This window comes from Macrobrachium nipponense, chromosome 24 (genome assembly GCF_015104395.2).
Source record: "Macrobrachium nipponense isolate FS-2020 chromosome 24, ASM1510439v2, whole genome shotgun sequence".
NCBI lineage: Eukaryota > Metazoa > Arthropoda > Malacostraca > Decapoda > Palaemonidae > Macrobrachium > Macrobrachium nipponense.
In genome coordinates this window covers 65,556,038-65,578,859 of record NC_061091.1, presented here as the reverse complement: position 1 = coordinate 65,578,859, position 22,822 = coordinate 65,556,038, and the positions used below count along the sequence as shown (strand labels likewise).

General features: G+C 35.1%; 1 protein-coding gene across 30 annotated transcripts in view; it reads right to left on the bottom strand.

The window, feature by feature from the left end:
* The window catches only part of LOC135205709 (myoneurin-like), a 406,587-nt gene that overhangs the window by 251,669 nt on the left and 132,096 nt on the right, over positions 1–22,822 (bottom strand). The window contains exon 6 of one of the 30 annotated variants that reach the window (XM_064236745.1): positions 74–786. The exons of 26 other annotated variants lie outside the window; for them this stretch is intronic. In XM_064236745.1, the coding sequence (XP_064092815.1) occupies positions 460–786 (327 nt within the window). In that variant the 3' untranslated portion in view covers positions 74–459. Of the gene's footprint in view, positions 1–73; positions 787–3,120; positions 4,852–6,427; positions 10,052–14,857; positions 16,581–22,822 lie in introns of those variants that run through there. 3 more of the 30 variants (XM_064236736.1, XM_064236742.1, XM_064236757.1) reach the window with 3 other exon arrangements.

Here is a 22,822-nt window from a genome sequence, read left to right as displayed (position 1 = left end):
TTCAAGCATTTTATAAACCAATAATAGCAAGCCCTGTAACCACACCTATCAAGTAAGGATGAAAGAAAAAATATCTTTCAAGCTTTTTAATGATAGATATAACATTCATTCACTCTTAAAAACAAATAACTAACTTCCCTGTCTTCACAACATAGTACAGTACTATTATGTTGACGTCATACATGCTATGGCAAAGTAAAAATCTTCAATATCACAAAAGCAAATATACATACACTTAAAGAACATACTAATACTCAAGTTTTAAAACTTGGAGATTACTAATTAAGAATTGCAATTAGACAATTCTCCAAAACACAATAAGATCATAACAATTTCAAATAGTAAACCAATTATTTTCTTTGCTCTTGGTAGAGCTTGCTAAGAAAATCGGTGGCATTTCTGGTTGTGTGCACACAACTTGTATGTTCTTACTGCATCTCCCATTCACAAAGAACATCACTACACCATTTGCAGGTGCCTGGACCTCAAATGATTCTGCAAACTGGCTTTCCTTGTGGCTCGGTAGGAACAGAACGGGCAGTGAAATGGCCTCTCCCCTGTGTGCGTTCGAAGGTGGTTCTTGAAGTTGGTCAGCTGAGAGAATTCCCAGGGGCAATAAGAACACTTGTACGGCTTCTCTCCAGTGTGAATGCGAAGGTGCCCAATGATGTTTCCACTGTTATCAGTGGAGTAATCACAATAAGAACACTGATGCTTCTTCTTCTTTGTCCCTGCATCTCCTCTGGCCACTTCAGTCTGCTGAGGCGGCTGCTGCAGCTGCCGTACCTGTGTGGAAGGTTGGCACCATAATAACATTTCTGACTTGAGGTACTCAGTTCACAGCAGTAGATATAATGTTAATGACACTTTGTCATGAAAGGGACACATATATCAAACTGAACTTGAAATGATCAGTACAAACGTAATGAAATAACTGATGGCACATATACAATTTTGCTACCATACAAAAAACTTTTATTTCACATTCTTTTAAGCTTTCACACTTCATGACATAAGTTCTAAATATAAATTTTATTTCAAAGGCAACTAAAAGGCAAACCAGCTTCAAAAGTGTAAAACTGAGGGGAAAATGATGCAAATAGTGATGTTCATGAATTTTTGTCTTCAGTGCCAGCCCTGTTTCTTTCACCAAGAACTCTCTTAGTGGAGTGAAACATTTACTCTTAACGTTCTCCAGTATCCATACAATGTACTATGTGTTATCTGTCAACTTACACAGGCAGTCCCCAGTTATTGGCAAGGGTCCTGTTCTCAGTGGGGTGCAGATAAGCGAAAGCTGCCATTAACCCTCGTGATTTATGACGCCCCTGTTAGGTAAGTTATAGCCCCATAACAATTATCCGCACCTTATGGTGCTGATAACCGAAACTCGGCCTGTTATGGCGCCATAAATCGCCAATTTTAAACTGGATTGCCATTAACTGAGTTTGCAGATAACCAGGGACTGCCTGTACATAATACTATACAGAATATTTGACTATCCTGACTATCTCAACAGCTTCCACAAATCTAATCTCCTGACAATTTATAAACACTAGCTAAGCAAGATTATACTGGGGTGATTGATGACTGATTTGTTGACTTACTGAAGACTACCAAGTGTCAACTGCCACATCACTGACTTCAAAAAGATCCAGGAATGTTTTGGATAAAAATTCGCAAAAAAAAAAACTCACCACAAACATGAAGAAGAGCCACAATGCAAAAGAGTTACTGAAACAAGCACTCCTGCAAGGAAGACTCCATCAACACTGTTACATCTGCTACAGCAAATAGTGTTTCCTTTTTAAAGATCACAACTGTGTTCATGTCCACAAGAGGCAGAATCCTGAGTTACACAGTGTGAGTGTGTGTGCATATAAAGCAAACGGAGGCATATGAGGTTGTTTACTTAGTCATAGTGACTGACTGCTTGTCATCACAACATACAGTACATGATCATCCATACAAAGAAATGAACATGAATAAAAGGGCAAAATAGAATGGTCTCCTAAATTACAACAAAATATTCTGTCTTAAAACGTATTTTTCTTGAAAGTGTCGGTTTCGCAGTTAGTATTCTTCTACACTTCAGTTAAAAGTTTTGACCTCTATATGGCACAAGCTCTTAAACATGAGAAAAGTACCTTTATAAGGTAGTATTAGGGCTTGTACATCTATACTGCTACTTAACACCAAAACATGCTCAAGAATTAATTGACATTAAATGACACCACTATTTCGTACCCGCATCTCCTTTACAGGAGACTTGTCTCAAATTTGATCACTTCATATTTGGTATGAACATTGGTAAAATATGTCAGGGACATAATAAATAGTTTTGAAATGAATAGTGAAAAATAAAAGTAAAGTCTCCAAATACGTAACAGGTACGGTATTACATAGCTGTATTTTGTGTCATAACTAGGATGTTTAAGGTATCCATGGATCTGTGGTTGCATATTGAGGATTTTTTTTTATTAATATTTATTTTCTGTAAGACAGTCCCTGGTTATCAGCAAACTGGTTTTATGGCACTTGCCTAGCCATTTTTGGCACCAAAATGCACAGATTTCCTGTTACTGGCGCCAATAATAGAGTACTGGCACCAATACATACCTAACAGAGGTGCCACGAACTGGTTATTGGCGCTGATAAACACTGAAAATTGCTGATTTTCAGTTATCAGCAATTTTCTCTGATCATCAAGCTATCAGAACGGAACCCCTCTCAATTGCTGGGGACTGCCCGTATGACAGATTTTTATGTATTGTATGATAACTCACTGTCTTGTTCTGAAACGGTAAAATTTGCCAACAAATACATACATCCCCGGTTACCGGCGGTCTGGTTTTATGGCACTTGTCTAGTGACAATGATGACTGGATTTTCAGTGCTGATCCCTACTTTAACATGCACCAATGTTATCGCCGATTTTTGGTTAACATCATGCAGTCGGGAACGGAACTCCCACTGATAATGGACTGCCTGTACAGTACCAAATTCTAAATAAATTTTTCCCTCTTTACTCCTACGTGGGTATTGTAGGCTTAGGAGAATGAAGATTCCTTTCAATAAAACAAGTTATTTTATTTGTAAGTAGGCAATGGAGAACAAAGAAAAAACACCCATCTCTGATCATTTTCATATTCACTATAAGGTCCACAATTAATATAATTGAGTTCTATACTTCAGAACAGGGGACATTAGTACTATCACAACACAGTAGTGCACACCTTACTTTTCCATTTATGTTTTCAAATAAATTTTATCACAAGAATCTGCTGATCACACTGGTAAAAGTGAAAACATCTAGGCTCATAAACTACATAATAGTAAATATAAACAACAGAGACAGCAGGTTTTCTTATACAAAATAACTGATCTAACAACAGTAATGGGTAGCGTACTCTGGTTAACACATTTCACAAAATAATGTGAAATAAAACCAAAATCCAAAGCAATCATTCAAGATAAAATCAACAAACCCAAAAAACTTGAAAATATACTGTCATTCTCTGGTTAACCCTTTGCACTACATCTGAAACCTATATTACGTCATGATGGCTGCATAAACCCTCCATTTACTTTTTCAAGGTTACCCAATCATTTATACAACTCTTGTTTCATAAGTGTGCCTTTTTTATAACATAAAGCTTTTATAATTAAGTTTGTGTGATTTTCATGTATGGTATCAGTATACAGTGGTCCCCCCGTATTCGTGGGGGATGCGTACCAGACCCCCCACCCCCCGTGAATAGTTAGAACCCGCAAATAGTTAGAACCCCTATAAAAATACTTAAAACCAAGTAGGGGGCTGTCTCATCACTGCACCACACGCAGTTGCTCTGTAGGCATTACTTAAGGTTCTTTCTTAGGCCCCTAGCTGCAACCCCTTTCATTCCTTTTATTGTACCTCCTTTCATATTCTCCCTTCCATCACTTTCCACCCTCTCCTAACAATTGATTCATCTAGCAACTGAAACATTTTCCTCCTGTTATGCCTTTCAAAGCTTTTACTCTCAATTCCTGTTTCAGTACTGAATGACCTCATAGGTCCCAGTGTTTGTCCTTTAGCCCAAATTCTATACTACATTCAATTCAGTTTATTTTAAAAGGACGAAATGTAATGACTACAAAATCAAGCGCAACTTTGCTTTTTTCGCTCTCAGAAAAAGGATCAAATTTTGGCACTACTATTACTATCACTGATAGCTTTACCCGATCTGAGATGTTAAGACTATTAATTTAAACAAAAATTTCATGTATGGATAAATTGAAAATGTTGTAGCTTTTGACAAAATCAACCTTACTACAATAAAAATTACAAAAGGATTCTAAACTTTTTCAGTCTCGAGTCTAACACACATGAAAAGACAAGTAAACAATACATTCTCTTTGTATATAGTCCTAGAGTTCACCTAATGGAAGCATGAAAAAGATGTTCTACCTCTGCCTAAAATTTCCTTTTCTTTGTCATCCAATCACTTATCGGTTCTCTCCTCTAGACTGATGCCCTTCCAGAACCTTCTTCTTGTCTGTGTGATGAGTCCAAACATGACTTTTCAGTGATGACCTCTGAGCAGCACGGTAAGGACACAATTCACAAGCAAAGGGCTTCTCCCCTGTGTGTAATCTCACGTGGTTCTTGAAGGTGGTCATCAGAGTGAACTTGACACTACAGAATGGGCAAGAGTAAGGCTTTTCGCCGGTGTGCTTTCTTATGTGTCCTCTCAGATTGCCTCGGCTACTGCTGGTATAATCACAGTAGGGACACTGGTGGACCTTCTTAGCGTCTCCTTCTGAAGAAGTTGCTGCTGCCTTCCAGAGAGCCTGCTGCAGCTGATGAACCTGAAGAAGAATGGCCAGTCTTGAAATCACTCACTCTTGTAGGTGTACTTTGTACACTTTCAATAGTAAGAGAAAGCACACAAATGCTTAGTCTACAAATATATGGTACTGTATATGTATTGTAACAACATGAGAGATACATAGGGCATACAGTATTCCTGTGATACTACCAAATGCACTAACAAAAAAACAATCAAACTATGAAATACAGAAGTAAAAGCAATTACTGTATGGCCATGCCAACAAGCTCACATTTTTTTCTTCCACACAGACAACTGAAATTGATTGTACTGCATTTGAATTACAAGCAAATTACTACAAATACTTTAATATATAAATAATAAAATCTTTCACAATATAGGTAACCCCCGGTTATCGGCAGGGGTTCTGTTCTCGGCAGGGTGCTGATAAGCGAAAACCGCCATTAACTAAACTTGGTGATTAATGGTGCTTATGGCACAGATATCCAGTTAATGGTGCCGATAACCAATTAATGGCGCCTCCTTTAGGGATGTTATGACGCCATAAGTATTATTGACACCATGTCTGCTGATAACTGGGGACTGACTGTATTACTGACAATATCACAAATATTAAAACAGAGCAGTTACACAAGTCCTATTTTAACGTCATTGCAACTCTATGTAGAAGAGATTTCCCTGATTTCCCCCATTATTTTCAATTACTATAAGCTTTTTACCAATATACCACAAACACATAAATCAGGGCTTCAAATATCAAATACATTGTACTTTACATGACAGAAGATTGTTACAATTACCATACAGCTTGATGACAACAACTGGTTGAACAGCAAAGATGGCTTAATGAAATGATATCTGGCTTAGGCTATATGAAGCGTAAAAAACATAACACCTCAAGTATATTGACAAAGATTAATACACTTTATAAGATAAGGATTTCAAAACCAAACATAAACATTCCAGTGCAACACACTTGATAGCACTGCTCATGTGAAATATCAACTTTTATACTGTACAGTAAATATTGCAGTTTATCAAAAAGTATTATAATGAGAAGTCATCAATCCAGTGAAGGGATAAACCGCTTACCAACACCAAGCATTGCAAAACCAAAGCACTGTTCACCGATGGCGCCAATAAGCAAGGACTCGCCGTATATACACAAAATACATCAGGATATGTAAAGTAAATGCCTGCAGCTTAGCCTTCCAATGTTTTGAAGTTGAAAGGATGTTCAAATCTTTAAAAACTTTAACAAAACCATGACGTTCATTTCAATATTATTCAAGATGAAGTCAACCAAAAACATTATTGATGACCACACCTTTCACTGAATCTATCACATACCCACAAATTTGCATAGCAAGTTTTCACAGAATGGAATATGTACAGTAAGCACTGTAATGGCTGGGACCAACTATAAGAGAATTCTTTGTACATATGCAATTGGTTGGTCTGTTTTATGGAGCCCTGGGGGGACCATGAGAGTGTAACTCCTTTGAGGACTCAGTGGCTGTGTATACATTATTTTTTGTTCAAATTTCACAATAAACATCACAGGGAAATTAAATAGCTGAATTTGACAATCAACTTTTATTTGTTCTTTACAAAAAATATGTCTACAAACCATCTCACCAACAGAATGAGCCAATTTTGTATTATACTTAATTGTTATTATTATTAAACTTAACCATTTAATAATGCTTGCCTAAGAAAAGTTCTATTTTTCTCAGTTACTTTTCTTACAACAATAACACTTGAAAGAAAACACACTAACTAATATTCTGTGAGTAAATGCAGAGAAGATTGCATAATAAAGAAGATATGCCTTTCATAATGCCAGCTTTACACTGTACAGGGGTGCCACTTACAAGGTGCCTTGTGAAGCACGCTGTAAAAACACTGAAAGCACCTGCAGTGACCCCTTGGTCCCCTGGTGCATTTCTTTCTGCCTATTACTTTTCAGCTGCTCCCTTCCCTCTTCTCACTCAGCTGTTTAAATACTTGAGCTACATTTTACTTTCATTTTCATTTCTCAAGTGGAAGCAGTCCTCGGTTATTGGCAAAAACCCCCATTAACTGAAATGCAGCAATTTATGGGGCTGGGTTTGGTTAATCCGATAACTGAAACTCGGACTGTTATGACACTATCAATCGCCAATTTTATGGGGGCTATACAAGTGCCATAAAAGGGATTTTGACGTAGGAAAAATCTATTTCTGGGCGAGGAAGTACCATTAACCAGGAGCTGCCTGTAATCGTTTCATTAACCTACTTTATACTGTACTAATGCTATAGGAGTTTTATGAGTACACCAATCAGCCAGTTTTAGTAGTCAGTCAGGCAGTATTGGTATTTTTTGCAGTCCTTCATATGAAATAACAACACTACAGTGGTCTCCATTTTTACATGGGAATGGGTTCCAGAACCTACCACAGAAATGCAAAATATCCCCCATAAAAATGCTTATAACTTGCTTATAAATGCCAAATACCTTGTACCCCTTAAACTAAAACACTTGTAAATGCGTATTTTAAAATTTCACTGCTTAATTTGACAGTTAAAATACAAATGTACCTTAAATCATCATACTAAAACAATTCAATATAATTTCAAACAAAAATATATATTCCAAATTACCCAAAGTAATTTTACATTACAGTACTCTCCTACTGCTGTTACTCTTAAGTAGGTTATATACACCCTAAAACACTTATAACTGCCTGTTTTGACAGTTCATTGCCAAACTTGACAGTTCAGACAGAAATATACCACAAACTATCATCTTAGAACACCATAAAATCATTTCAAAGTCATGCTACAAAATCAACTGTTACTCTTAAGTAACCCCTATCATTTAGACTTGCACATTTTCTTTGGCATACTGGATCACTCTGTGCATACCATAATGCACCAAGTTACACTTTACATATAGTATTGACATTTCCCTGTGTTGTATGATGATTTTGAAATTATATTGACTTTATAGGTACATCTTTTAGGATACTAATATTGTATAGAGCATGTTTATGTACAATGGCAAGTTGTTTTGTGATTTTGTGTGATTTTAATTTAGCATTTTACTAGTACATATTGATATATTGCTGTTTACATATAGATTAGTATTTGAAAATTAGTAAATATAATTTTTTACCATTAAAAATATGCATATTTAGTTATAAAAAGGTTGGGCACTGTAGTCACTTCCTTCATAGCAGTTATATTTATGTCAAACAAATAGCCCCTTCCTAATAAGAATACAACTTGACTCATGGCAAAATTGCCACTAATTCAAGCCAACTCGTGCATACTTCTGAAACGTGCTACAATATTGTCAGAGAGAGAGAGAGAGAGAGAATGTTAACAACTGAATAGCAGTTTGAAAACGCAGAATTTGATCCACAAGGCAAATATTTCCTAAAAGATTCACGCAACACCATTTTCAGAGTGAAACCAACCCCATTTCAAAGTGAATACCAACCCCCATTTCAGAGTGAACACCAACCCATTTTCAGAGTAAAACCAACCTCTTTCTGCCTAACAAATTCAGACAGCTCAAGCAGTAATGCAATAACAGAACAGCATAAAATTGAAGAGCAAACAAGGTGTTGGCAGCATGAACACATGAAGAATAAAAGGACATACATATACTGCCTTTTTACTAAAACTTGATTTTTATCAATTCAGTGTCAGTAACTATCACAAGTATGAAGTGACCCTACATCTATACCTAAAGAAAAGTTTCATGAGAGAGCGTGAGAGAGAGAGAGGAATATTAGGATATCAAATTTTAAGAAGGGCGTGTTACAAAACTGTGAGGTATAACAGACACAGACACACTTACAGTACCATACTTAACAACATAACCAAAATATTGACAAACTTAGCTCTCAAACATTACGAGAGTCAAAAACTTTGAGAAAGCAAGAAGAAAGATTCTAAGTAAGGAATGATCCTCATATTAAACACTGGACAACATGTCAGTATGAAGTCAAGACTTGGGGAGAAAGGCAGATACAGAACAGCAATAACAGTATACTTGAAAGAAAAAAAAAAATTTAATTGACCAAACTTACAAAAGTGAGCTTGCAAAGAGCATGAGTTTAGTTATGCACTACAATAACATATAAAATACATCTAGTATTGATCTATCATTTAATGAAGCTGAAAGCAAACCATGTTTGCAAGATAATACTCCAAGCACTTTAAGGCAAATCAGAAAATTTAAGACTAATTTTTCATTGTTTTTTCTTAACTAAGCAAATCAAGCACTACTACTCTATGGTATCCAAACCTATGATTCTTCTAACTTTACATTTAAATAAGAAAAACCAGAGAACATTTCCCTTAAATCCTAAAAACAAAAAAATAAAACTGAATACGTATGTAGTACTGTATGAAACAATGATAAAATCCTAAAACTTTCAACCCTTGGAAAGGTCAGTGATCCTGAAGCTTCACTAATTACCAAGAGCCAAAACTTAGCTTTATAGAATGTCCAGCAACAATCTACTACACTTCAGTGTACATACTTCTCTTTTACGCTAGCATTTCCTTACAGGTGATGAGTGGCTACCAGGTAAGAAGCCAAAAAACAATACATGTAAAATAGCTAAAAAAGATTAAAATGCAAAACATCTCTGAAGTAAAAATTTCAACTTTATCTATTAACTAATTCTACAATTACCAATTCCCATGTAAGATAATTCACTTATATATGAAGTGTCATTATTTCAACTCTGTCTTCAAAACAGAGTATAGATCACAAAGGATCTATGTATGTTGGAGATTAATAAAGCTTTTAAAATGTCCCTTCTATGTAAATTAAGTACAGTCATGGAAATCTGCTAGGCCCATCAGTTCTCTCACTGGTCACACTAGAGTTAACGCAGTGATTCTTCAAATTTATCCCTGTGTCGGCTGAATATGTGGCTTTTCACTGAAGTGCTCTGATTAGCCCTATAAGGACAAAAACTGCAACTGTAGGGCTTTTCGCCAGTGTGGGTTCTCACGTGTCTCTTCAAATTCATGCTCTGCGTAAAAGTCAAAGGACACAGGGAACACTGGAAGGGCTTTTCCTTGGTGTGGACCCGGACATGTTTGGCCAAGTTGCCCGTGTTATCAGTCGAATAGCTGCAGTACCCACACTGATACCTTCGGCTGCCGTCACTTCCTCCTGTCCTTCGCACTTTCCGGTTGATGCTCTCCTGCTCCACCTGAAGGGAAGGGAGCCACCCTTAGAGTCACTTTCTATCTAAGAACACGACATCATGCAATCATATACTTTATATAATAATCAACTGTACTTTCCAGTGCTAGTCACAGAAATGCTAAAGAAAAAGTACATACGTACCAGTTAACAAACCATACTCTTTCCATGTGGTGAAAAATCCTTAGCTATTCAACTGATGATTTTAAAGTATCCTGCTTGCCATCAGAGCATGGAAAATTTCTAATAATTTTTTAAGATTTTTGCTTCTCTATTCAGTGGATACATAGTTCTTTACAAAGAAAAGGAAGGAGACTCTGAAAGGTGTAACAACAGATACTGAAAGTCATGGGCAGTGTTTAATGTACAATGAAAGGTTATGCTACTGTATTACAGATGTGTGGTGTTCAGGGAAAATGATTTAGGGAATGAAAAGATTGCAGACAAAGATCTGAACCAGACGAAAGTTCTGGCAGAAAGAGCCAAAGATAAAAGAGAAAGGAGAGAATTATGAAAATGGACACATTTCCTTCCCTTTTGCTGGAATGTTACATGCCAAGAACTTTAATTTCCCAAAGTAAAGCTTAGACAATCTGATGTGTTTGCTGCTTTGTATGGTTAGAAAAATAAATGTACTTTTCACAATATTTACTATTTATTCGTCTACATTAATGCTGACATTCTGTTAAAACAAAATATGAAATACATTCACCAATTACACAAAAAGAAGATACTGTAATGGGAAGAAAGCACCTTCTTGGAGTTGGATTTAATTCAAACTTTAAAAAAGATACACAATAATTAAACCTTTTACGTATGAATGATTCATGATCATAGATAAAAAAAAATGGCTTTTCTATTCTCATTTTATAAAACTGACTGACCCTGGGCAGAGTTAGAATTTCAACAGAAGTAATTCACAGATATACAATGCCCTCTGTTACATTTTTGCAACAAAAAAATATATTACATTTTTCAAAAGCTTAAGAATATGGCAAAAAAAAAAAAAAAAAAAAACTGCTGAACAGAAAAAAATTGGGTCATAATTTTTTCTGTATTCAGCAATTTTTCAGTATACATGCCTGTGCAAATCCAAAACAAAATACAAAACTGTTTCACACAGAAAACGCAAACTCAGTAAATACAAGACATGAGCTTTCCAGCTACTGCAAGCCACTGCTGCTCAATAACATTAATGGGTTCATATGATTAATACAAAGTTGTTTTACAATCAAAATTTAAATATCCCATGATGCCGTCACCTAAAATATTATCAAAAATCCTACCCAAAATCCTCTAGATAATTCCCATAGTGTGAACCCAATCAGTATCAGTGGAATAGTTGACATTAAGGATAAATGTTTGTTCAATGAACTTGAGGAATTCAAACATACAGTAATACCCCACTTTTTTTGTATGGATAGGTTCCAGAGCCCACCACAGAAATGCTTATATGTAACTGCTTATAAATGCTAAATACATAACATGTACCCCTTAAATTAAAACTCTTATAACTGCCTATTTTAACATTTCACTGGCTAACTTAACTAAAAAAAATTACAAATTTTCAATAAATTTGTATTTTTCATAGCTAACAAACCTTCAGTCTTAACAATAGGATGATAATCTAGCACCAGCTGGAAACTGGTTAAAAAACAATCAAGGATTGTAAAGCAATGAATCTATGGCATCTGGCAACACGTGTGTATACGGGGTGAAAGCTGCTATACATTATTTTTTATATTCCACAAGAAAAAAGGTATACTGAAATTTGAGATTTCATTTACAAATATAATCTGGTTTATTTATATATTATATATATATATATATATATATATATATACACACACACATATATATATATATATATATATATATATATATATACAGGCGGTCCCCGGGTTACGACGGGGGTTCCGTTCTTAAGACGCGTCGTAACCCGAAAATCGTCATAAGCCGGAACGACGTTCTTGAAAACATGTCCACAGGGAAAATTTCACTACTAATTTGCAATTTTTCTTAGGGCTTATCTCTAAAATTATCACTAATTTACTTTTTTCATGTGCAACACTGTGTATTCACAAATTACTGTATATTTTCATTAAAATACAAGAGAGAGAGAGAGAAAAAAAAAAATAACTCCTTACGGTTTCAATAGATTGAAATGAGTCTGTAGGCAACTTTTTCCCCCTCCCATAAACACATATATTTCTCCAGAGAAGAGAGAAAGAGAGGACTGTGCAATTATGTTTGTCTGTCTATCAATTCTTTTGCTGAGAGCGAGAGAGATAAAAGGAAGAAATAGAAACACCAAATGTATGACAAGTATCTTGTGGAGAGAGAGAGAGAGGGAGAGAGGAGAGAGAGACGAGATAATTACATGAGACGAGATGAGAGAGAGAGAGAGAGAGTTGTCCTCACAGTATTTAAGAGAGAATTGGAATGATTATTGTATTTAAAATACTCAGATATGAATATTGTACTTACAGTTAATAAGTATTATTATTGGAAAATATTAATGATAAACTTATTACATACATGTCCATGAAAATGATCTCATCTCAGTAAGAGAGAGAGAGAGAGAGAGAGAGAGAGAGAATTACATAAAACCATTAAATTCGTTGCCCATTGTATGGCATTAAGCTCCGAGTGTCACTCGAGTTGAGTTAGGGAAATTGATACAGAAAAAGACAAAGGGAAGAATTTTCTTTTGAAATTAGTTATGGTATTATTACTACTTCTATTATTATTATTATTATCATTATTATTATTATTATTATTATTTGAAAATATAATAAACACATGCATCTACCATAAAAATTCTCTCATCTCAGTAAGAAAGAGGAATTATCCTTACAAGTGAAATGGAAAGGTCATTTTCATCTCTTTAAAATACGACCATTATGAATTTTGTAATTAAAGTTTTATTATTATTATTATTATTATTATTATTATTATTATTATTATTATTAAATAACTGAAATTATCAATAAACATTTTACATACTAGTACCATAAAAATTCTTATATCTCGGTAAAAGAGAGAGAGAGAGAGAGAGAGAGTGTGTTTATCTCTCTCTGTTCTCTCAAAAAATACTTATAACGCTTCCAGCGAAAGAGAGGGATTGAGTTACCACAATGACACATTATTATCTTGTGTGGCAAAAGAGAGAGAGAGAGAGGAGAGAGAGAGTTAACCTTAATTAAAAGTGACATGGATAGATTAGTACGTATTGTATTTCTTTAAAATACTATCACATATGAATTTTGTAATTACAGTTATTATTATTATTATTATTATTATTATTATTATTATTGTTATTATTTGAAAAGTATTAAAAAACAAATAGTACAAGTACATAAAAAATCTCGAGTCTCAGTAAATGAGAGAGAGAGAGAGAGAGAGAGAGAGGGGGGGGAAAAATTTCAGGACCACGTCATTGCAACACTGCAGCTCTTCCCCCAACTCTTCCCCCTCGGGCTGTCACAGAACTTGATATATCTGACAGTTTTAGTACCTGCATCTGAGGAAAAGGTTACAGAGAAGACTGGGATTTCCTTCATTCTTCCATAATTTTTTAAATATAAGCTAAAATCTTACTAATTCACTATGGTATTTTCTTTATTGAATTGATATTATTGCTGTATAAATTAATATTAATATTTGAAAATAGTAAATCATTTCTTTATCATACAAAAAAACATACATCTTTGTAGTAGAGAGAGAGAGAGAGAGAGAGAGAGAGAGAGAATTATTATTTTTATGGAGATACCGAGTTACTGACAGCTATAATGAAACATTGTAATGTAATATTAAAACAGAAGAAGAATTCTAAAAAATACATATGTATTTGTTGGCTTCATGATCGCAGTCTGATTAATTTTATATTTTATGAAATGTATTTAGTCATGAAAATAAACATCAAAATACACTAATTAGTGATTATTTTCATCAGAAAATACAGAGAGAGAGAGAGAGAGAGAAACTGTGCTAAACTATAAAGGATTCTTATCATAGTTTGTGTTTTTTAAAAGCGTTGTAAACTCGGAGCGTCGGAAGCGTCAGCGTCGTAACCTCGGAACAAGCGTCGTAACCCAGGGCGGATTTTTCAATTAATATTTAAGAAAAAGCGTCGTAACCTCGGAACGTCGTAAGCCGGACCCGTCGTAACCCGGGGACCGCCTGTATATATATATATATATAAAGTATGATCACTGATATTAAGTAAAAATTTCTATTTAAAGGGTTTCCTGTGTATAGCAGTTTAAAGATCTAACTTCCATTTTCAAGAACTACATGGAAGAGAAAAACTGCACACTGCTCCTGCTGGTGATTATAATTCAATTGACAGAGCACTCTGTCACTCTGGCTTGATGGTTCAGTTAAAAGTATTTAAGCCAGTTATGCCTTCAAAACTGTAACTGAAACCTTACATTTATCTCTTCAAAAAGACGAATAATGATTGAAAACTGTGATCTATGGAAATTACATTGAAAATACTTGAAACAACAAAGTTACTAAAACTCAGAACATGTACAGTAGTACGTACATAGATTTGTAGTATTCAGTCAGAGCATTCAGAAATATATGAATGAGGGAAAGGTTGATTTTGAATTGTTGATTAAGAATGACTTTCCAGTTTATTTCACATCACATCCAAAGGCATCCTCAACTTATTGCTATATATTATCATTTCAAAGATGCATTTGCAATACAAAAATCCCTTTTTATATATATATATATATATATATATATATATAGATATATATATATATATATATATATATATACTACACTACTGTGGTGCTACTGCCCTCAGCACTGTTTTTCTTGGAGTTCTCATCTTTGTGCCATTGTAAAATAAGCTGTCCCTAGTATAGATTCACACTCTCCTTCACAGTCCTCCTCCATCCCTTGGAATAAAGTGATAAGGTTTACATACCTTCCTTCCCTAGTTTAGGGTGCGGGCTTTGCGGCCAAGTCCTTATTCAAAAAACAGCAAACTAATTAAAACTCATTATTTCACCAACCTCTGGACTATCACTTTCAAGGCTGATGATACTCACGGACCCTATTCCACATGACACGCCATGTTTCCATCTGAGTGGCCAAATTCATTTCTGATAAGGAGGCAGCTGGCATCATTAACTTAGCATAACTAAGTCCAATCCATATGTCTCTATACCTATTATCCAACAATGGGCTGCCAGTGAGAATCTTGTGTATTTACAAGGTCAGCCAACTTTCAGCAAATCACTTGTACACACCAACAGTTAAGCTGCCTTGTAGGGTCTTACAATTTTGATCTTCATTCGCCCTTTGCCTATTTAACAACGGCCTCTCTCTCTCTCTCTCTCTCTCTCTCTCTCTCTCTCTCTCTCTCTCTCTCTCTCTCTCTTCCTGTATAAGTATTTCCTCAAGTTTTGGTTAGAAGAACGGGAATTGAATTTGTCATAAGTATTTATAGCTATGACACAGTATGATTTGAGTTGCCTCAGATTTGAGAACTGAAATATAGTTAATTAAATCATCATCCTTTTGACTACTGAACATCATCTGCTGATGTCTCTTGGTTCTGTTTCCAAAAAGAAATGTTTAACATCAAGATTTAATTGATCTCTCTCACACCAAACATAGCCATTTTCAAACGTACTAAAGTGCAATGCTGTAATAAAATCTTCACTTACTTACAAAGATAATAAAATCATTTATAAATTCTGATTATCAAGCATTCAACTTCAAAACAAATGACAATGACTAGAAATCCTCAACGATCCAAAAACTACACTACCTACTTGTACTGAAAATTCACCATTATAGCAAACTGCTTACATTCACACTCAGTTCTAGCACTGCCTCACTGCCAGAAAGTGAGGTTTTGTAAGTACTATACCACAATCACTGTGTGCTTTCATACAGGATGATGGCGCACACAAGGTAATAAGTTAGATAAGTATAATCAATATAGTAGTAAAAATGATTATGGTAATTGATAAAAAGCAACATAAAAATTGACTACTTAAACAAAAGTTTCACTCAAGTGCAAATCACCTAAACAATATGACTTTCAGCTGATACCAAGATAGATAACCATCTATACTAATGCTACCTTTCAGTTAATGAAGAGATTCATAGAATGCTAAATATCTCTGCATAATGGATCATTGAGTTTAAACCAAACACAGTGAAAAAGATCAACGGCCAAAGTTTTGTATTGCCTGCTAATGAAACTCTCTATGAATGCGTGTGCGGTGGCCTCTCAAACTAGAACTCCTACTGGCACGATAAGGGCACTTATCACACTTGAAGGGCTTTTCTCCCGTGTGTCTACGCATATGATTCCTTTGACTGGTACGATCAGAAAACCTCAGATGGCAATAGCTACAAGGAAAGGGTTTTTCGCCAGTGTGAGTCCGCATATGTGTGACCAGACAGGTCCTCAAATTAGACGAGTAGCTACAGTAGCTGCAGCGATGCTTCTTGACGACGACCTCTTGGTAGTTGTTGGGATTCCAATTCGTAGGCATCCACTCCATCTGTGAGGAAAGGCCCGTCTTAAAATCACAGTATGAGAAGTTAATGAGTTGTTACAGTAAATCTTGCTTTCTTTACATGAGCAGATATACTATGTCTCTAACTGAGAATCCTCTGACTAAGTTTTGGAAAAATGTGAAAACCAACAAAGAAACAATGTTGGCACAAATTCCTAATTCCTGAAACTACCCTTGAACCAATTTGAATGCCTGTAGTGACATTCATAATTTGAAAAAAAGTACCGAAGTAAGCAATAGTAGTACGTATGTAGTAGTATTTAAAACTGATTTTCATAACACAAAATATGAACTTAAACTTGAGAAACAAGAACATTCCATGCAAGAAAAACTTTCCCAAATACTACTATACAACAATAAGAGGGTACAGTATTTATCATCAAAAACTAAATTCCATAGGAAATTACTGACATCATTTAAGTGATATTTTTACAATATGTTTTAAGAAAATGCAACCTAACCTTTTTTTGCTCAAAGATAAACTGAAAATATACATAAGGAAAACTAAAGTTGGTAAAAAGGGGGAAAGATGCGAGAAAGGAGAAATTTAATCCTTCACTGAATTGACCTACACTTAGTAACTAAGTGTAGGTCAATAGATGTACAGTGGTCCCCAGTATTCGTTGGGGATGCGTACCAGACCTCCCCGCAAATAGTTGGAACCCCTATAAAAATGCTTAAAATGGCCTATTTTGTTAGTTAAAACTCAAGAAAAACCCACTAAAAATTTTTACACCAGTTTTTTTTTAATAGTTTTATCAGAAAAAGTGCATTTTATGATGAAATTGATAAAAAAAAAATTGTGGATATGTATTTCTCATAGAAAACTACCACAAATAGGTGAATTTCCCACGAATAACGGGAAGATAAGTTCCAGAGAGAAATCCACAAATGCGTGAGTATGCGAATACGGAGGGCCCACTGTAGTTGGTACTAGTACTTCTAAATTGCTTTGAACTGTAAGATTTAAAAGGCAGTTTTCCCTTATCAGCACCCCGTCAAGAATTGAACAACACCCCCCCCCCCCCCCCCCCCGCACCCCACCCCAATAACTGGGGACTGCCTGTATTGCATTCCATGTTAACAGAATCAGACAGATCTGTCTTACTTTTAATGCTTTTATTTCTACTTACTATGGATGCCTTGAGTTGCATTTTTCTACATTTAAAAGAATGAAATGAAAATTTCAACTGAAATTCGGCATTTATGGTACAGTTACGCTACAAAGTATTGCATCAGTTGCCTTAATGTTTTGGACAATAGGTATATAAATATGGAAGTATTCAGCAAGCAGTATCTGGCAACTATTCGCCTGGCTGCACAGGTGCATAATGTGCTATGGTGATGGAAAAGCCTAGTATTTGTGAAAAAGATAATTTTAATGAATTTGTCATTCGTTTTGGAAGTTTTAGATAAAGAATTGTTCCATAATTTATTATTAATTTAGTTAGTCTTTCTAGATAATGGTGTCTACAATATCCTAGGCAGTAGCCTACATGAACTGTTAGCCTTAACTGATTTATTGTGAATAATTTAGACGATGGTAGCCATTGTTTGTAGCCTGGAACCTAATGTTAGGTGATAGGTTACTAGGATTTGATGAACAGGCTACACAATTTTCAGTTCATATAGCAACAAGGTACAGGCGTCGATCAAAAAAACTGGCTTGGGGGAAGAAGAGCAAAGCGACACACTACTCTCCAAGGCGGCTGAAGAAAGACTGGTGCATCACGAGATTCCAAGCCTGGTTGGTAGGTGACCAACATATGTAGCCTAAATATACAGTACCCTTAAAAAATTATATAAACCTAGAATAGGTAGTAGCCTAATCAGATTAAGTAGGAATTCCTTTTTAAATGAATATCCTTCTATTAGCCTAGAAACAACATGGCTGAGTATCAGACAAAGGGTAGACTAGGCTATATAACAATGCAATGAGATATTTTGTATATACATATTAAGTTTTAAATAACCCTAATTTACGCAGTAGCTTAACAATTTTTTATGATAATATTTGAAGAGCATCGCAAACTCATAATGTCGTAAGCCGAGCCCATTGTAACTTGGGGACTGCCAGTATGCATGTCTTACAATAAGATGAAATTCTAAACCAACATGTAATCTACCAAATACTACATAGTACAATAATTTTATATAAGATTTTGATAGGTTGATAACATTTAGTTTACATATAATTTTTTTTATTTGACATTAAGTAGTACAGTGAGATAAATGTTTTCAAGCAGGCAAATGCAAAGATGGATGGTCTTGATTCTGATGGACTAAGATGATGAGAGGGGAAAAAAAAAACGTCAAGAGGAAAAATGAGCTGGGGTTATTTTAAAAGAGGTCAAAGTGATTTCCATTTCTTAACTGATAAACATTTCTTCCTGAGACTATAAGTAGATCATTCTCTTGAGAAAGGGTTGAGGAGACTGTGTTGTGCCTAAATTATCCGAAAGAAAAGATTTACTGGTCAAGAATAAGTCATATCTTCAAGCAGGCACGAGTTTCTTAGCACTGGACGAAGGGATGAACCCCCAGAGTCTAAAGGTAACAATAGAAAGATGATCACCGCCCAAATACAGTTACTTATTTATGAAATGAGACGATGTTTATGACAGCTTAAGGTATGTACTACGTATGAAGAAAAAGATTAAATTATTTCATCCCTTCACAGACCCTTTCACTTCTCTTCTGAGGACATACAGTGGTCCCCCGTATTCGCAGGGGATGTGTACCAGACCCCCTCCTTGAATAGTTAGAACCTGCGAATAGTTGGAACCCCTATAAAAATGCTTAAAACCTCCTATTTTGTAGTTAAAACTCAAGAAAACCCGACTAAAAATTTTTATACCTGGTTTTTTTAATAGTTTTATTTAAAAAAAAAGTGCATTTTATGATGAAACTGATAAAAAAAATCAGGAATTTGTGGATATTTCTCATAGAAAAATACCGCGAATAGGTGAATTTTCCGTGAATAATGCGGGGAAATGTTCCGAGAGAAATCCGCAAATGTGCGAGTCTGCAAATCTGGAGAACAAAAATAAGGGGGCCCACTGTATAGAAGTACAAAGTACCTTTTATTGAATTTTAGCCATAACTTTCTTGCCTTCATTTGCTTTACCTACATATGTATCTCTTTCATTTTCATTTGAATTAGAAATATTACACTGTGGAATTCTCTGTAACTGAAAAAAAAAAACCAACTTCAAGACATTAAAAATATGACAAATTTTTTAATTAATTTGTTTTTCAAAGCTAACAAACCTGAGGTCTTAACAACAGAATATCTTCTAGCGCTAGCTGGAAACCAGTAAAAACAATCAAAGATTGTAAAAACAAGGAATCTGTGGCATCTGGCAACTCGTGCATATCCGCGGCAGATGTTTGGTCGTTGACCAAGCTCGGAATCTACAGAGTGCAAGCTCTTCTAAGTCAACTTACTTTATTTATTTTCAGTCTAAATAATGTACAGATAATTAAATGAATAACTAAAATGTTAATATAGTACTGTACTACTGTGCATGTACAAAGTAAGAGAAGTTTGACACAATTTTCTATCAGAACCTGTCAACTGTCAACTCCCAGCAATAGAGAAGCTTGCAAGATTTTCTTGTTTCAAACACTAAACAATGCTTATCCTGTATCCAAAGGTTTCAGCATAAGGTCATTTCAACATAATCATGTCTAATTTCAAGAAAAATTTATTATCATCAAGAAATATACAGTCTTGATAAGGTACAGAAGTGTAGCTTGTAAATTTAATAAAAGAGAAGACTTAATTTATAATTATTTTATGAGTATGGTTTTGCCACATGTACACAAATCATTTGAAAAGCTTCCATTTGAAATACTACACACTTCTTCACATCTGACACTTCAACATCAGTATTGAAGAATTAAAAATACTGCTATGAGGGTCCAATTGCAACAACGCTGTTAATTACTGCAGGTATTGTTATGCATTATACCCTAGGGGCCTTTATTTGTCTACTAAAATGCAGAAAACAGTTTTATTAAGTACTGCAGTAAGGCACAAAAGATACAACTTTAGACTGGATTAGCAATTCAGACTTTAGACCCCTTACTTTAGTCTTTTACAAAGAACAGCACAAGGAACCTTCCCTGCTACTGTATTGGCATATCAAATAGGCACTGTAAACACAGTTGTCAAGACATTCACAAAGGAACATTACACTTGGCTACCAACACAATACGTATTCCAAGCAATGCAACAAGTTTAAAAGAGCACATCACTCTTGCACTGACAAAATAAAAGTGATAGCAAACATTGCTTCCATAATAGTACTTACTGTATCAAGATAAAATACTTAATTTGATACAGGAGTGTCATTCACACGAGTTCAGAACTCTAGTATGTATTATATCATTAAACACAGATTTTTTTCATGAGACCACGAGGTCAAATTTCTATATTCCCAAAGGGAATGCTAGAAGGATTTGTTTTCGATGTGTTGAACACATGAGCAAGATATAGTCAAATTAGTTGGGAAGCTAATTAAGAAGAGACCAAAATGAACAAATGAAAAACCAGAGCAATGAAGTATGCACCAAGTGTATTCTGCAAAGAACCTTTAGAACAGTACCTTCTAAACTGTGCCAAACAAGGTACGTACACTGTAAGTGACAACACCCTATGGGATCAAAACTCTAATATCCAGATTTAAGTCCAATTAAATAAATTTTAACAATTTCTTATGTATTATTTTCCCATTTAGCCCATACAGCTTATGAGTTTGACAGAATCTCAAAAACAGCTAAACAAAAGTAAAAATCTGAATAGATAATTTCTTCAATCCAAAGCTATTTAAGAACTTTCAGCTACACTATAAGTCGCTCTCCTCATGTGATTATTTGCACAGTGCACCTTGAGTACATCTTTCCTACTGCTACGATATTCACAGTATTTACACTTGAAAGGCTTTTCGCCTGTGTGTGTCATTGTATGGTTCTTCAGAGTGGCATTTCGAGAGAAACTCATGGGACAGTAGGGGCAATGAAAAGGTTTGTAACCCGTGTGGGTTGGCATATGGAGCTTCAAATTTGCTTTAATGTTGGTCGAGTAGTTGCACATAAAGCAGCGATGAATTTTAAAAGGCGTTCCTCTCTTCCCCACAGCTTGCTGTTGTAGGTCAATACCCTCCATCACCTGTGAGGAAAGTGGAGCAATAGGTGAGCTCTCAGACCATGATGTCCATAAAGCATTCAAACCTAATTACAAGGTGCACTTTCTCGTTTTCTAATTGATATTTCAATTGCTTATGTTGCTGTCTAAGAAATTTCTATTTCTATACAAAAATGCAGAACAGCACAGATTTCTATACATACATATACTTATGTACGTATATTAATGCCAAACTACAGTGAAATTAATATTCAAAACATCTGATAAACATGAAGGCAGGAAAGCAGAACACAATCCACGATATATGTACTATGAAATCTTTTCTTATGTAAAACATTAGCATGCTTGTGACTTTCAACAGAATGGCATTAAAAATGCTTGACCACAATAACACTAAGTTTAAAACTTAACTTTCAGAGTAAGCTCTACAGTATTTGTATGTACTACCTTGCATACACTATTCATAATGACGTAGAAAGTAAGTCTTCCTTAGCAGAAACAAAAGACACGCTGTAACATATAGTACTTGCAACTAGACACCAAAAACAAGGGTTGCAATTAAAAAAATACCTCTATGACAGACTTTATATTTTTACAGGTTCTCTTCTAAACTTACACCCAAGAACAACAGCTCATTGATCAATCATATAGAAAATTTATACAGATTCAAAAAGTACCAATGCTGAACTGTTCTTCTTTTAAGATTGATGGATCACTGTATATTTAGGGCAAAAGCCTGGGCACTGGGGCAAAAAAGTGTGCACCTTTTAGGGTAAATATGGGCAGTCCCTGGTTATCGGCGGGGTTTCTTTCCAATAGCAAGACGATAAGCAAAAATTGGCGATAAACGAAAATCAGCGATTTTCAGCACTTACTGATGCTGATAACCTGACATTGGGGGCTCTGTTAGGTATGTATCAGTGCCTGTGAGAAGAAATTGGCAACTAGTATTGCCACAAAATTCTTAGTCCAAGATACCTTCCCATATACGTACGTATAGTATCTAGGGTAGAATAGAGTAAGAAGAGTGCCAATAATTCAGTGTTATGTATATATATATTTCTGTATATTATTACAT